At 41.4% G+C, this 17591-nt stretch overlaps 2 protein-coding genes across 6 annotated transcripts in view; one reads left to right on the top strand and one right to left on the bottom strand.

The window, feature by feature from the left end:
- Window positions 1-7693, bottom strand: part of LOC311515638 (trifunctional purine biosynthetic protein adenosine-3-like) — a 55748-nt gene extending 48055 nt beyond the window's left edge. For 3 of the 4 annotated variants that reach the window (XM_084618874.1, XM_084618872.1, XM_084618875.1), the window contains exons 1-4: window positions 7498-7693; window positions 5533-5717; window positions 2662-2757; window positions 323-497 (exon numbers count right to left, since the gene is read on the bottom strand). In XM_084618874.1, coding sequence (XP_084475000.1) covers window positions 323-497; window positions 2662-2757; window positions 5533-5677 — 416 coding nt within the window. In that variant the 5' untranslated portion in view covers window positions 5678-5717; window positions 7498-7693. The remainder of the gene's footprint in view (window positions 1-322; window positions 498-2661; window positions 2758-5532; window positions 5718-7497) is intronic. The other variant, XM_084618873.1, reaches the window with a different exon arrangement.
- Window positions 7694-11952: 4259 nt separating this feature from the next.
- Window positions 11953-16497, top strand: DNAJC28 (DnaJ heat shock protein family (Hsp40) member C28). 2 transcript variants are annotated; one of them, XM_084617984.1, is made up of 2 exons: window positions 11953-12030; window positions 15122-16497. In XM_084617984.1, the coding sequence occupies exon 2, from the start codon at window positions 15157-15159 to the stop codon at window positions 16294-16296; it is 1140 nt and encodes a 379-aa protein (XP_084474110.1). In that variant the 5' UTR covers window positions 11953-12030; window positions 15122-15156; the 3' UTR covers window positions 16297-16497. The 2 variants fall into 2 exon arrangements, with proteins under 2 accessions (XP_084474110.1, XP_084474109.1); XM_084617983.1 differs by lacking the exon at window positions 11953-12030 and adding an exon at window positions 12101-12541.
- Window positions 16498-17591: the final 1094 nt, after the last annotated feature.

Consider the following 17591-nt stretch of genomic DNA (forward strand, 5'->3'; position numbering starts at 1 on the left):
TATGCGCACTGCAGGTTCGGGGCGGCTGAGGAGGTGGTATTTGCTACTCAGCTTCCCGGGTTCATCAGTAATCTCTCTGGAATCCAGAGTGATTATTGATGAACCCAGGAAACTGAATAGCAGATACCGCTGCCTCAGCTGCCCTGGAACCTGCAATAGCGCATAATAAGAAGCAAAAACCTGCAACCTACTGTCCCGCAGCAGCGGCTCTGCCAGGGGAGGTTTAGCCTTCCCTGGCCTATTGTATTTGTTGCCCACGGGTAAGACCAAATATACAAGATACTTGAAAAAGTGAATAAGCTTCAAGTGATGGATGGTTTACCTGGTAATAAAGCTACAAGCTTCTTGAGGATTGGCAAATGCTTTCCATCTTGCTGTTGGGATCCTATGACAATCCAGAAAGGCTTTGGCAAAGCTTGTATTAGTCTCTAGCTGAGCTGCCTTGGCTGAGGGACCAAAACATCTAACTCCAGCTGACATCAAGTCATCCACAATTCCTAGTAATTGAGAAGTGCCAGAAGATAAATGCACTCAAATATTCAAATGTCTACCTAAGATGGCCTTTTTATTCTAGAAAATCATGGTTTTCAAACTGTGGTCTGCAGACCCCTGGGGGTCTGCAGACTATGTCTAAGATTTCCAAAGTGGTCCATACCTCCATTCAAAATGTTTTAGAAGTCCACAAATGAAAAAGAAAAAAAAGGTTGAAAACCACAGCTATAATAATAAAAAGGAGGGTGAGGTAACATCTTTTATTGGACCAACTTCTTGAGAGCGAGAATCAAGCTTTCGAGCTTATACAGAGCTCTTCTTCAGGTCTGGGAAAGATATTCAAGAGTGTGATAGTAAAAACAAGGTAGCACAGATTGTTTAGCATAAGTAGTTAACACATATTCTAAGAGACCATTCAAGGTGAAGTGGCTTGTTAACAACTCTCCAGTCATAGGACCAAAAAGGGGGCAGGTTAGCGGGTTATACATTGTTGGGAATAAGCCATAAATCCAGTTCCTTTATTATTACCATATTTTTTAGTGTCTAGCAATGTTATGAATTTAAGCTCCCAGGCTCGTCTTTTGAAGGTGTTGTACAGGTTTCCTTTGACGATGAGAACTGAGAGATCAGATATGGAGTGATCATTTTGTTAAAAGTGGTCGCTCACAGGTGAGAGGGTCTTTTTGTCTTTTATCCTTTTACTGTGTGAATTCAAGACATAGTGACTGTCTGGTTTCACCCACACAGTTGGTATTGGGGCATTTAGTGCGTTGGATAAGGTACATCACGTATTGTGAGAGGCATGTGTAGGACCCATGGATCTTGAAAGGAGTGTTGTACTGGGAGTTGATCATCATAGCAGTGGAGATATGTCTGCAGGTTTTGCATCTGTTGTTATGCCAGGGCCTGGTGCTGCTTTGAATTGGAGTGTCCTGATCTGTGGGGAGCTTACTTCTGATAATGAGCTTGGAAAGGTTGGAGGGTCGTTTGAAGGCCAGAAGAGGGGGTTCAGGAAAGATTTCTTTCAGGATGTGATCCCCATCAAGTATAAGATGTAATTGTTTAATGATACTTCCTGTGTGTGCCAATGTGGGATGGTAGGTGACAACTAGGGGTGTGTGTTGGAGGGTTCTTCTGTACGGAAACAGGTTCTCTCAGGGTATTTGGGTGGCCAATTCCATAATGCAATCTATTTCTCTAGTGGAGCGTCCTTGTTTGGTGGAGTTATTCTGTAACATCTTTACATTATTGATGGGTTTGTGTGTATTACCATTTTATTTTTGTTCTCATCCCTCATTTGAAAATATTCAGAGCACGGTTAGCATGGAAGTCTACATTTCATTTGGTGCCCCCTAGTTCTTGTGTTATGAGGAGTACATAAACATTTCCTTATTTACTTTCTCCACGCCAGTCATGATTTTATAGACTTATCATATCCCCCCTTAGCAGTCGCTTTTCAAAATAGAAAAGTCCATAATAATTTTTGTTGCTCTTTTCTGTACTTTCTCCAATTCCAATATATCCTTTTTGAGATGGAGCAACCAGATCTGCATGCAGAATTCAAGATGTGGTTTTATATAGAGGCAAAAAAAGAACTAGATGGTGTCCCTACTTCTCTGTTTGCCAGAAGCTGGGAACGAGAGACAGGAGATGGAGCACTTGATGATTACCTGTTCTGTTCATTCCCTCTGAAGCACATGACATTGACCACTGTCGGAAGACAGGATACTGGGCTAGATGGACCATTGGTCTGACCCAGTAGGGCCGTTCTTATGTTCTTAAATACCTCTCAAAGCACCATCCAAGCAGCCTGCTATGTCCTTTGCTATAGTGAACAATTTAATGTTCAAAATGTTATTTTACAAATGGATTAAGCTACCTGTTTAATCATTTGATTTCAAGAGATCTTTAATCCTATTTTACAAAGCCTTATAGTGAGACCATCCAGTTACTGCACATTTCCCACATGATGTCTAACATGTACACAGCTACGAAGCAAAAATTAGACATAAAATAATCTTACATTTATAGAGGAAAACCCTAGAATAGTCTTACACTTCAATTAAATTAAGGTAGAATACAGTTTAGAACTTCAATATGATTATTTTCTTTTAAGATAAATTTAAGGCACTTGGCTTTTTCTAACAAGAGAATTTATTCTAACCTTACCGGCTCCCAAGAGTGTCTCTGGTCCAACTACCACAAGTCCAATGTTATGGTCTTTGCAGAACTGGGCAAGGATAGTATGATTGCTGACTAACACTGCTGACAAGGATAAAGATATATAATTAAGTTATAATTATAATTCAACCCCGAAGAGTGACAATACAGTGTTGGAATAGGATATTATAGGCAAAAGAAGAGCAGAACAACTTAGAGGGTGCTAAGCCCTTACAGACGTTATCAAAACTGAAAAAGAACTAAAAACGGAGTCCAAAATAGATAACTGAAGGTTATGCACAATATATGATAAATATACATTCACTAAATATTAATCACACTATGTTTATTCTGGGTAGCCCAAGTAAACATTTTAAAAACATCTTTATACAAATGGACTAACACATTTTAAAAATAAAAAGGCGTTCTAGCACCACAGAGGCCTCTGGTGGGCAGATGGTGGAACTGCAGCACTTCTTAGGCAAAATGTATTTTATGCAGGAAAATACAAAATTCTATACCCGGTGCTGTAGAATTCCCCCAGGAGTAAGAGTTCATCACAGCACTGTGTTCACAGAGCCAGGTTAGGACAGAGTGGGGCACACAGGGCTGCGGGGAGGGAGGGGAGGGAAGAGTCACAGACTGGGGTTCAGAATGGCTACTCGGGGGGACTGGAGCATGGGCTCAGGAGCTAGTGGGTGACAGTGCTGAGCCTGGGGACGGTGGCTGCAGAGACCCATGGAGATGAGAGGTGCGGGGACGGGGCAGACGTGCCTGACTGAATGGCAGAGGCTTGGGGTCAGCAAGGATCTGCATGGGGGAGGCTTCCCAAACACCCTAACAATCCCCTCTCAAAGAAAAACCTCCCTCCCACACCCAACACTGCTATGCTCCGTCCCTCTCCCTCAGCTCCTCCATTACCCGACTCCACCAAGCCTTTGCACTGCTTCCGACAGGTGCAGGAAACACAATTCTGTATTGTAATTTAAATGAATTACACAAAGTTCTGTATTAATATGCCTCGTAAAGAATATATTTATCAAAATAAAAAATTACCAGAATCTTTTCTTGGGGGGAGGGTCTGTATTGTTAGACATACTTGCTGACAGATATTTTGAAATAAATTACCAAAATAATTGTAACTGGTATGCTTATATCGTGTTATTTTGATAAATAAAATTCGCAGAATTTTCAAATATCTGACACAGAATTTTTAATTTTTGGCACAAAATTCCTCCAGGAGTAAATCATGAGCCTGATCCAGTGACCACTGAAGTCAGTAGAAAGATTCTCATTGATCTGTACTTTAGGCCCAATGACAAGACAAACCATTCTCACATATACAAGCATTAAAGCACATACCGATCAGATTCAGTGACAGTGAAATAAATCTTTTACCACTGAAGAAGGTAGAACCTAAAATACATTGTGAATTTGACTGTATCTGTTTCACTCTATTAATTTTTGGACCTTTGTATGTGTTTTTGGGAGTGGTTAGTATCCATTTAGATCCAGCTGTCCTCAAGTCTCATGTGTTGTTTACTTTAATTCTTGGCGCTTTTTCAAAATACATGATGCAGTGTTTACTCCTGATGGCATTCTGCACCAAAAAATTAAAAATTCTGTGCCAAAAATTAAAAATTATGTGTAGGATATTTTAAAATTCTGCAAATGTTACTTGTCAAGTAAATGTGGAGGCTCCAGCATGGTACTGGGGAGCACAGGCCACTGGCTGCACAGAGGTGGGATATCACTCTGCAAATTCCCCCCTGGGACACAGATTCAGCAGTGAGGCTGCACCCAACCCTGACACAGCGCAAGGACCATGCCTGCCCCAGAAATACCCCAGGGACCTGCCCATCTGAGTGGGCAGGCAGACTCAGCAAGGCAGGATCCAAGTGTGGAGTGGGCTTAATGTGGGGGGATCCAGATGTGGGTTATTCTGGATGCGGGAGGCTCAATGGGGAATCCGGGTCCGGGGGGGATCTGGATGCACAGGGACTTGTTGGGGGTTTTGGGTGCAACAGTAATGGGTCTCTGCAGGAGTGTTCAGGTGAAGGTGGTTGGGGCTCAGTAGGGGGAGTTCAGAATGGGGCGGGGAGGGGGATAGAGCTTGGTAAAGGGGTCCAGATGCTGGGGGAGTGGGACCCAATGGGATAGGGATCCAGCTTCAGCAGGTTGGGGCTCAGTGGGGTAGGGATCTGGGTGTACGGGGGGGGGGTGTCGGTGGATGGGGGAGTAGCTCTCTATACAGGGATCCCCGATGAGTGCAGGAAGCGGGGGAGCGGGGAGAGAGAGAGAGAGTTTGCAGAATTTTCTGCAGCTGGGGGAGAAATCTGGGGGTGGGTCTGAACTGGCCCCAGATGCCGTGCAGGGGAAGAGGAAGTCCCATCCTCCCCAGCCCAGCTGTGACAAAACAGCTGAGCCTGGCACAGGGTAGGAGCCACCAGCCAGGTCTTCCCCAGTCCTGTCTCCTGCCCCATGGTGATTTACCTCTCTGCCAGCTGCCCTAGGCACCTGAAATATACTGCTGGGCAGGGTCGCATGACAGCTTTAGTGGCCTCCCTTTGCTTCCCTGTCAGAAAGTCATTTTTCTGTGGGGAAACAAAGAAATCTGTGAGGGACATAAATTCTGTGCATGCGCAGTGGCACAAAATTCCCCCAGGAGTAAGTGTTTTATCAGATAATCCAACAATTCAAAAAAACTACACAGCAAAAATTATTTGCATGTGGTATAATTTGTGGTATCTTTTGTAGAAAAGAATAAGACACACTGTCAATTTCTACTGATTCAGCATATGATATTGAACATTTTTTGTTTATATTCACACATCTATATATGTGCACAGCTTGAAATATAATTTATTTGCTTTCTATTACCTGAATTTGAAATCTTTCCATTATTGGCTGTTCCTGCATTTCCTGGAGCGACAAGCACTTGTTTTACATGTGGAGATTGTGCCAATTTCCAGGCCAGAGCATGCTCTCTGCCTCCACTGCCAATCACAAGCACTCGATCAGCCATCAGTCTATGAAAAGCCAGTCACTGTACTTATTTCAGAGTCCTATGGGAAAAAACAAAAACATATGAATTATGTCTCTAACAGCCACTCATAATTCGTAGCCTCAGTCTAGTTCTCAGCATATAGGTATTCAGTTGACAAAAATACACCATCACACATCGTATTGATTGGCAACAGTGTTGACCTTCTGGGTGAACTCATGGACCAACTGAAGTCAGTGGAAATTTTACCATTGACTTCAATGGGGTCAAGATTTAATCCGTTAAGCGTACAGGCCAACGTGTAGAGACTGAACTACCCGTCTAGATCCGGTTCCTCCACAGAAGTACTGAGCCACATTGGCAGTATGGGAAAGCTTGTACAAATGTTGGTTTTAAACTTACCTTTAACGCAGGCTTCAATATGGAGAATGTCAATCCAGAAACTTTAATGAGCACTAAAATATGTAATTTTTAAAAAACAGCAATTGTCAAAATATAAAAATCAGTGAGAATGCTATTAAGACAGAATAATGTGCTGAATACACCCCCACCCCCATACACTGACATTTAAAATTATCTCAATAGTATTTCTTGGCAGATTAATTTTGATGTATTTCAGAAACACTATAATATGCAATGTATTTTACATCTGCTGATCTAGTTTTTCCAATATGAAATTAAAATGGGCACACATAAATGTCATGAACAAAACCAATCCCAGAATATGACCTTTAAGATTGGTTAATGTCAATAGCATCTATCCATAACCACAGCCACAAGATACATAATAAATTAAGACCACCATAAAAATGTCAGCTTTCCAACCAACACAACATTGCTCTTTCTCAGGAAAAGATGATCTGTGAGGATTTTACTATATAGCTTACAAACAAAATCAGAGATAATATTCAAATACAAAAGCATTATGTTTAAGAACAGATTTTAGTAAACTGTAACCTTTTAGGAAGGAGATTTTGGTTCTTAGCAGAGATGGCACCAATAATCGATAAAATAATTATTGATTATATACATTTCCAAAATGACTGAGCTGATCAAGTATAATGTCCACATAAAAAGTTTTATGTGCTCTCTTTCAGGGGACTTTATCCTGCAACTACAGAGAAAAGGATTACTTTATATAATAAGTCTTTTCCATCATTTTTTTTCCAGAATAAGGGTACTATACATTAGGTGCACTAAATACATACTTTAGATTACCTTGAAATAAAGTTTACTTCGTGCAAAAAATTTTAAAAGTTGGGTTCTTCCCTTTTTTGCTTCTTTATCAAAAGTTTTCTTTTTCCTGCCCCTCCCTCCTCCGTCTTTGGTCTTAGCTATATAAGAAATATTAAGTCTGATCGTCCCTGTTGTTGCTGGAAGACTTTCGGGGGCGGAGGGGGGGGATTTTACAATACTAATTAAAGGATAAGAGAGCTCACAATAAGCAAAAGGTTGAAGTTCATGACATTTTAACAAAATAATCATTTATCCCAAATGCTCAGTACACACTGGAATTAAATAGGTGTTAACTAAAAAAGTTTTTAAAAAAATTGAATTAAATCCTCTCCCCTCACAGTTATTCAGTTTTCAACCTCTTCTTGACCCATCATAATTTCACTAGTTCAGTAGTGTCTTTCAAGGTAGAATAGATCTAAATTTCTAATGGAGGGTGGGGGCAGGGAAAACACACAAGCAGAAACCCCTTCACGCTTAAAAAAAATAGATGTTTTCTTTCCATAAAGAAAAAAAAGGAGGGGGCTTTCCTCTCCCTTCCCCCCTTCTTCCAGTCAACTTAAAGGCATCTTGGCAGAAATGGGAGCTAGCAGAAGAATAGAACTTACTTTAGAGGAGATATGATGGGGACTCCCAGTTGAGACACCTCTACTTGCCACATCAGGCACTACTGCTCCACCTAATGACTCCAGAAATTCCCCAGCCAGATACAACCCCGTCCTCCTGCTCCCAGTTCAAATTCTTCTGTGTGATGAGAGCTGATCCCATAGCCAAGGACAACGAGCTCTTGGGGAGCTAACCTCTCCAAGCTATGGAGACGGACGAGGAGGAGTGTGTGCTCCCATGCTCCTTTTAGGAAAGAGGGAGAGCTGCACTCCCCCTTATTTTAACTCCTGATGGTAATGCAGATGACTCACTCCTTTAAAAAACAAAACAATATAAAACAGGGTGCCCCCTCAAAAAACTATGTAACATTTGCTAATCTCCATTCTTTGGATTTCTCACAAGAGAGCAAAAAATAATATGGCATTATTTCTCCACCAATCAGTTCTGTATTTTTGCTGGTAATCCACACAAACTCTATATTCCCTATAAAAACAAAGATTATAATTTCTGAAACTGAGACATTGGTCAATGTACTCATCAGTCTGTGCCATTTTCCTGCACTTTTATGGCCCTTTTCAAGTAATTAATCTCAAGGCAACTTTCTATAACAATAACACAAACATCTTTGGTAATAGTACAGAAGTTAAAAACTGTTCTTTTCTGATGTCAGAGGCTGGGAGAGACATTATTTAAATTAATATTGAAGAGTCATTCCTTGATGTGCATGTGTAACTCCCCACAACCTCAAATCAATAATATAAATACACTTTTAGATTTGTTTAAAATTTACTTTAATATCTAGCACATATTAAAGTTAAGTGTTTTTCCTTTAATCCTGAATTATGACATAGAAACTTTTAACTTTGTGGAAAATAAAATGAGGTTTATTCAGTGTTGGAGATAGGTACATAATAAGTAATATGTTCTATTCCATTCTTTATAGGTTCTTTTACCATCCTCACCACCATAGTATTTGAACACCTTCCAGTAGTGCATTAAGAGACATGACTAACACATGTTTCCAATACTACAGTTGTTTTCAGAAAAATAAATCAAAACATGCTGATACATCACTGAGCAAGACCTTTGTGTGAACTTCTTAAAGCAGGTGCACACTGAGGCAGTGAGAAATAAAAGTTTGTCTCTCTAAAATGCAATACATTCCTCTCACATCATTAAAATAAATAAATTTACATTAACAAACAGGATAATGTCACATATGCACACCTTCCAATTCCCTACATGTTGATGGACAGATTTTAGCACCACAGTAAAAAAAAGCCATGCACATTACAATAAGCTTAATCACCACCTATCAAGTCACACGTCTCTTTTGCTTTCTTCTAGTGAATGACAAACAGCGGGATATTCTTTAGTTGAAATCCGATCAAACAAGCATACAACTGCTGAGGCAGAATTTGGTCTGTAGATGTTTAAATAATTTCTTCTTACATTCACACGGATCCTGCAGTGTAGATCACAACAAGAATCCACACAATTCCAAAATCCTGTCTTCTTTTACCCAATCACATAAGAGGAAGATACTGAAAATTTGCATTCATTCTAACTGCCCACAACATACTGCAGTTATCTGACTCAAGTCATTTTCTAAGGTAGGATAAGAAAGAGAGACAGACATACAATAATAAACAGAGAGAACAATAAGACACAAAAACTGTTGAAATGTCTAATACCCAAACAAAAACACTTCTTCCATGGCATCATTTCCACTTCATGTAAATGTTTAGGTTTGCTGCAGTTTTCATATACAGATCAAACAAAAGGAGAACAAACTAACTACACAGGGCCAGATTCAGAGGGGATGTAAGTGGCAGTATAAATTGCATATTCATAAAACATCATAAGCAACATAAATTGGTGTAATTTACTCCAAGAGAACAAAGATGCAATGGGAAAGCAACACATCAGGGTACAATCCAGACTAATGAGTTGCTGTGTCACTCCTGCCCTCTAACATGGAGTGCCCTTTCCAATGCTTTGCTGCTGTAGCCTCCAGCATGAAAGTCATTCCAAGCTATGTCTGTGTGTGTGCTGCAGCTAGCCACACCTGGGCTCTTACCAACCTCGGTTATACTGCAGGTGACCCCAACACACCCCCAGTATTTGATTTCCCCCCAGAAATGTATGTCCTGTGATACCCACCCCTCTCCTGGATAATACAAGTTTATATAAAGTCTGTTATTGCTTTAAAAGAAATAATTTGCACAGAACCTGCCACTCCAAATGGTGTTTCCCAGACATTTCAGTTTAAACACACTGGACTAGATAAAACAATAAACTAAGTTTATTCACTACAAATGGAGATTTTAAGTAAGTACAAGTAATGAGGCATAAGTCAAAGTTATAACTCTGATGGTGCTTAACTTAAACTATATCAGAATCAAGCAAAATAGTTTCTCACCATATACTTTCAGCAGTCTTACTCACCAAACTTCTTAGGTCAGGATCCCTCTGCCAGTTCAGCACTGACTCCTTTGTCCTTCAGGTGCTGTGAATGCATCTCCAGATGACATTCGGGAGACAAAATAGTCTATATGGAAGGATATTCCCTGCTGCTTTTTCCTCACCTGTTTGAGCATCCTGTGTTTCCCGACCTGCTTGATAACTCTGTTTACTGCTTAAATGCTAATTAAGCAGAACACACATTGCTTTGAGGCAGACCTGTCTGCTAACCTCACTTTGGAATGTGTTAATAACATCATAAAGTGGAATATTATAACTTCACATGAGACAATTGTCACACACATTTTATCAGGACAATAATAAACAGAAAATTATGAGTTTTAAAATGATAACTCACAAGGCATACTTTGTACAAAGATTATTACAGTAGCATGTGGGGTGTGGTCACAGCAGGTACATTCTATCACAAGTGTGTAAAGATGAAAGCCAATAAGATGAAGCAGGCCTCCTTTTACACACTTACATTAGTGGCTTTTCTTGCTTCAGTGATGCTGTCATTTCACTGACTGGGTGTACAATATTGCTTACCCCAAGCATTCAAAATCATGAATTGGGCTCAACAAATCCCACGAGATTGGCTTAAAAATGATGAGAGTTTTAAAAAATAGAGAATTTTGGGGGATGGAGTTATTTGCCTTCTGGGTTCTGAGCTGTTAAGGGTGCAGTTAGTTCACTTTTTCAAGCATTTCTCTGCAACCATTAGAGCTAAATACTTAATTTTTTAAATAAAAGCTGAGTATCATGTAATCAGTTGACTCCAATAGGTGGGACATTGAAGAAAAACACCAAATATTGAAAAACTTGCAATAAAATCACAAGAGGTAGCAGTACTGAAATATAATTTACACTCTCATAAAGCAGCTGCTGCCCATTTACAAACATGATACACCCCCATGTACATCACTTCTGAGTCTGGCACACGTTATCTCAAAACCAGTATTCCATCCACAGATAAACTGAAACCGCTACCCCACAAAAGATACCATTATGCTTCAAAAAGAAAAGGAGTACTTGTGGCACCTTAGAGACTAACAAATTTATTTAAGCAGAAGCTTTCGTGAGCTACAGCTCACTTCAACTACTGCTGCACAAACCACACTTCATAGCTATACTGCCTAAAAGATATAACGTTCAGCATCTACCAGGCAGAGTTCATCTGTTAGAGAGCAAAGAGACAGACTGAGGTCTGAAGCACTCATTGACAGCGCTGGGAGTTCCTCCACGCAGCACCTCTCTCGGGATAGGGAATGCACCGTTCTTTCCAAGTTACCATGTTTCGAACCATGATAAGGTAACAGCTGGCCCGGCCCTGACAGCTTGGGTCTGTGTCCCAGGGGGCTCCAGTAGGGCATTTAGGCCCCAGCGACGCGGGCTTTTCGAATAAGTTTCAGGGGTTATCTGGCGGCAGACCCAGAAAACGAAGGCTCAGGCTGGGGCTGCTGATGGGGAACACGCTAAACACCGTCTCAGGGGCTGGCTGTACATCACAGACGGCACTGGGGGGTGGGGGGTCGGAGTGGGGGGTGTTAGTTTCTTGTCTGTTGCAGTATCACCAGGGGCCGGGGCATGAACAGCCACACTGCCCGGTTAACTGCCAGTCCCTGTGCACGCGGCCGCTCCCCGATGGTGGCACCTCCCACTCTGTCCGGACAGCGGACAGCGTTCAGCGCCCCTCCCCCAAAGGGTCTGTGGCGCGCGCACGCGCGCCCAGCCCCGGCGACTTCTCTCACGCAGGCCACGCGTCACAACCACCCCAGACTCTGTCACGTGTCAGGCGGACGCAGGAGCGGGCGGGGTCACGGGTTGGCAGGGCGGCCAGAGGCGTCTGTCTATGGTGGGGACTACATATCCCACCACCCCAGGCGGCACGCGCGTCGGCTCCGTTGGAATGGGAGGGGGCGGGGCCGCCAGAGAGAGCCACTAGGAGCCGTCCCTGAGCGCGGGGTGAAAGGAGCTGCCCCTCCCACCGCGCTTCCAGACACCACCCCTCAACGTGAGCGTGCCTTCCGCTCCCTTACGCATGCGCCAATCACAGGGACGGGGGGGGCCAGGTGAGGCGGGGGCGTCGGACAGCAGCGGCGGCGTGGACAGGCAGGGGTAGTGGGGGCGGGGCAAGGGGCGCTGCAGGGCTCGGCCCCCGGCGGGGGTGGGGGTGACACCGGCGGGCTGTGCTGAGACCTTGGCTCCCCCGCCATGCTGCGCACCCTCCCCCCGCTAAGCGGGGTCATGCCCGTTCATGGCAGCGCCCGCCCGCCGGCGGCCGGCCCCTGGGTTGCGGCTAGCCCGCTCCGGAAGTGGCCCATCACCCTGGTCTCTGAGCCCTCGTCTGGCCGCGCCCTGTGCAGCGTGTCAGATCGCAGTGCGGAGCTCTTAATCTGCCATCGTAATAGAGTAGGAAAGAGCTGCCCCAGGGTGAGCCAGCGTCACTGATCTCTAGGGTCCCCCCCCCCCGGCAGTTTCCCCCACATGACTGCACAACTGGCACTTCCTGCTGTGAAGGCATTGTTTGCTCTGGCGGGAGAAGTAGCTCTAGAGCTGGATAATCAAGTTTTACCGTAAACGGTGAGTCTAGAGTAACCCTTCTACTGCTGTGAGCAAAGTGAGGCCAGGTCTACACTACAGACCTATATTGGTGTATAACTATGTCACTTGGGTGTGAAAACTCCACACCCCCGAACAATGTAGTTATACTGACCTATCCTTACATTTAGACAGCACTATGTTGATGGAAGAAGTTATACTGCCTCTCGGGGAGGTGGATTAACTACGCCGACAGGAAAAGCTCTCCTGATGGCACAGGAGCATCTTCACTTTAACGCTCAGCGGCATAGCTGCATTGGTAGTGTAGACCTGCCCTGAGTGTTTGCAGATGGAAATGTTCGTTTAATGAATGCTTATTAAACAGCAATAATATTTTTCTCACAGATGCCTCTATCAGAGAAGAAAGTCCTTCTCTGATGAAAATTGCAGGATTAAGGCCAAAATCACCATAACAGTGAGGATGCCATTTTAGTTAAATACTTTTGTAGAGCATGATAGTACAAAATATCATTTTGCATAGGTCTTACATAACTATCCTACATAAAGCACCACACTCCACTGTATACAATGTTATACACAATCGTAGCAGCTTTTATTTAAAATTATCAACAACTGAGTATTACTTTTAGATTTAAACAATAGTAATGAGTAGTAGATTGTACAAGTACTTTTGAGTGATACTTAGAATCTGAATTTTTTTTCCAATCAGATCATAAATATAAAGCAGGTCTAATTTTGAGCCTAATCTGTTTAGTTTGACAGCAACTCAAAGTGGCTACTAGGCATAAAAACTTTCAACACACTATTTTGAGTAATGTGAATATATGAAAAACAGTTACACACAGTTGTAGGGGATTCATTCACTGACTAATGCACTCAGTTCTAAGAGATGGTCTACTGATCTTATTTAACATGTTTGCAGCCTTTGTTAAGGCAATGAGACCATAATGATCATCTAGTACAGGGATCAGCAACCTGTGGCCCGCCAGGGCAAGCCTCCTCGTGGGCCAGGCTGGTTTGTTTACCTGCCACATCCTCAGGTTTGGCCGATCACAGCTCCCACTGGCCGCGGTTCACCGTTCCAGGCCAATGGGGGCTGCAGGAAGTGGTGGCCAGCACATCCCTAGGCCCGCACTGCTTCCTGCAGTGAACCCCGGCCAGTGGGAACTGCAATCGGCAGAACCTGCGGATGCGGCAGGTCAGCAAACTGGCCCGGCCTGCCAGGGGGCTTACCCTGGCAGGCCGCGTGCCAGAGGTTGCCAATCCCTGATCTAGTCCAACCTCCTGCATAACCAAAGCCATAAGAATTCACAGTGGTAGTGTTTATAATAAGAAAGTAAAACAAGGCAAGGTGATTAGAAAATAAAACAACCCCCTGCTCATCTTAAATTTCAAACCCGTGCTTTGATCCTTTATGTGTGGAGTTGTACCTTTACAAGGCATTCAGGACAGATGATCAGCTTTGAATGCCTCTAATCTGGCCTCTCTTCAGAAGGGTTCTTCCAAATAGATAGCCTGCTAGCTGTAGAAAATGTAAATAACAGTAATTGAGTCAACCTGTCCAGTTTTATATCTTAAAATGCAAGCTGACATAAAGACTTGTGGTGGCGGTGGCCATGAAAGTGAGGATGATCTTGGTGTACTGTACAAGGAATTAGGCTGACGATTCTCATTAACAATAATTGGTTGTTTCAGTGGTGTATTAGGTGTATAGTTTTTGCTTGCTTTGTATCTTTCTATGGTTGATTTTTAGTGAAAAATTATTTTTTATGTAAGTATTTGAAAAAGAATTGCTTTGGGACCCCAGCGCTTTCAGCACCCAGTCTTCTCAGCAGAATCAAAGTTAAGGGATTATTGGTCTTTTCTATTCTTACTAAAAAGTTAATGTTCTCGATTTATTTAACAGGAGTAAAAGAGGTTGGCATCTAGGATATTTGAGTCCTGCTGGTGTACAGCAGTTTGCCATCTAAATAACTGAATAATATGAATATGGCTTTAACTTATGCTGCAAAATACTCCAATATTTGGTCCAATAAACTTTTAAATATACATTGGAAAATAGATCCTGTGGCATTCATAACTGTGGATATAGAGTCCAGCTGGTGGGTAGTTTACATTTAGAGCCTGACTAAATTGCAACTGTATTTGCAGGGGTCTGTTATTACACAATCATGTCTTCAACATAGTTATAAAGCACAGCTCTCTGCAATATAGAGAGGACCTAACTGTGTTTTAAGAAACATGCTAAAACTTTGTACCTGTGTAAAGCCTTGGATATTTACACTGCAAAAGAGGACTGCTCTTTTGTGATATTGGGAGAGCTGTGTTGCAAATGAGTTTTCATTTGTAGTATATACAGGATTCTTCTTGTGTAAATAGTGCTAATCTGCTGTTACTATATATATATATAGGCAAGTATATGACTGAGAGTTGGTGTTTAAAATAAAGATCTTTGTACATAAAAATTAATCTGAATTTTGATAATCTTTGAAAGTAAAGGAAAATAACTGGTTAATGTCAGAAGATTTTAAGAAATAATATTGGCTTTTAAAATTCAACACACTAGTTTTATTTTATGTTCAGTGTTGTTGTTTTTTATAGGTCATTGTTTAGGATGTAGCAGCATCTGAAGAAATATGAAGTGGCTTTGTGTCATATTGACAAAAAAAGTTGGATGTCATCTCTGGGCACTTTCAACAATGATTCCCAAAAAAGTAAAAACATTTCCTTATCCCTATATCATTGAGCATAGAATGTTGTCAGGTTACAAATCTAAAAATAACATCAAAGACTCTTACAGACGTCTTAAACTTCAGGAGGGGTGTTCCCTAGATGACGTAAGAAGTTCATTTAGAAATCTTGCCAAACAGTATCATCCAGACAGTGGTTCCATCACAGCTGATTCCGCAACATTTATGCAGATAGAAGCAGCATACCGAGCTGTGCTTTCTGATGTGGCCAAGAAAATGAAATCAAGTGAAAGTGAAAATGAAGAGGAAACCAAATTCAAATCCAAAGCACCACAGCACAGGCAGTATTTAAGTTTGGAAGGTGTTGGTTTTGGGACTCCGAGTCAAAGAGAGAGACAGTACATGCAGTTTAGAGTAGACCGTGCAGCTGAACAGGTGATGGAATATCGAAAGCAGAAACTTGAGAGCCAGTATGCTATGAACACTATGATAGCCAAAGATATAAGGCAGAGTAAGAAGGTAAAAATTACCCAAGCAATTGACCGTTTGGTTGAGGACCTCATCCAGGAATCAATGGCTAAAGGAGACTTTGATAACCTCAGTGGTAAAGGAAAACCATTGCAGAAATTTTCATACTGTCCACATATTGATCCTATGACTCACAACCTGAACAGAATTCTAATAGATAATGGATACCAACCAGAATGGATTCTGATGCAGAAAGAAATACGAGAAACTATTGAGGAACTAAGAAAGAACATAGTAGCATCTAGGAATAAACTTGGCGAGCCAATGACACCATGTAGACAGAAACAATGGAGTCAGATTTGTGAACAATTAATAGACGATATCAAGAAACTAAACAAAAGAATTAATGACTTCAATTTAATTGTTCCCATTCTGAACAGACAAATGGTTCATTTTAATGCAAACAAAGAAATTGCACGAGCGCAGAAGGCTTATGAGATCCTCGTGGAAAAAACAAAGACTACTGATGTGGATACAAAGGAAAATGAACAGGAAAAAGTTAAAATGTTTAGGCTTAAATCTGGCTTTTTGAAGTGGATAAATCTTATGTTGAAATAAAATAAAATGGATGTACCAGTTTTGATTAAATATTCATGTTAATATGTTTTGTAGTTTGAGAGAGAATTTTTCAGGTTTACTGAAAATATAAAACCTACCTGTTTTAATGTTATAATGTTTAGAAGGAAACTAGCTGCTTGACCTGGCTCTCCAAGTGGTCAGTATGAAAGCTGCTTAAGAATAAATAATTTTTCTCGGCCAGTTTTGCTTTTGTCAAGCTTATTCTTCTTCATATATTGAACCAATGTTTTATTTGGGTAAATCAGAAAGAATTAAACCTCGTAAAAGTATCATTATATTTGCTTTACAAATTAGGAAACTGAGGTGCAAAGAAATGACAGCAAGTTAGTGACAGAACCAAGAATAAAATCTATATTTATTAACTTCCTATCCTGTGCTCTATTCATTGAACCATTCTGCCCTCTTAGGTTGAATGCTTACAGCAAGGAACAGTGGGCAGGTAAAAAAAAAAAAAAAGAGTCCTTTTAAGTAATAAATTGTCTTACATAAAAAAATATTTATGTCAGAGACTGTTTTCTGGTATAAGGAATTGTGGCTAATAGTAGAGTCCCTGCTCGCATGAGCTAGTATGTATTTCTTTAGATAAGCAGACTGAACATTTTCTTGAGAGTGCTGGGAGCTTAGTTACTAGTTCCGTTTTCTGAATACTTCTTATATGTTAAAAGGACACTGAGAAAGCTGATAGGCCCAAAATGTAATCCTTACCACCACAACTTTTTGTCTCCTGATGGTTGCTTCTAGTGTCTGACCATTCCAAATGAAAGCTGAAACAGTATTAAAATCACAGCTCATTGACAGGTGATCTAGCAACACCTGAATTTATTGCATTTGTTTACACAAACACTCATTTTGTGCTGTCCTTGCATTCTCTGTTTTTGTGATCTGGCAAAAGGCTGAAATTGGCTCTCAAGTTTTTCAGAGACCAGGATTCTTGTCTGTTTCCATAGTCCATCCCCTCATAAGAAATGAGCAGACAGAGCAAGTAAAAGAATGGTATGATGTGTACAAACTCATATGCAATCCCACTGAGCTGAGTTTATTTGTGGTGGGTCAAGCAGTTGAGAAGCTTGCACTGCACCCTTTAGTTTTGGTAGGATAAGGATAATCATTTTTCATCGTCGTCTAGACATTAAAAAGAAAAAATCAAGAGGTCACATTTAGGGCCTTTCAATCTTCAGTGACCCTACTGACAGCTGAAAGGGGTACATTTTCCTTTTTGTCTTATGAATAGCAATACTCAAAGCCATGGAATGCTTGAATACATTATTTTAGCA

This window comes from Lepidochelys olivacea, assembly GCF_965140295.1.
Source record: "Lepidochelys olivacea isolate rLepOli2 genome assembly, chromosome: 1".
In the NCBI taxonomy this organism is placed as follows: Eukaryota; Metazoa; Chordata; order Testudines; family Cheloniidae; genus Lepidochelys; species Lepidochelys olivacea.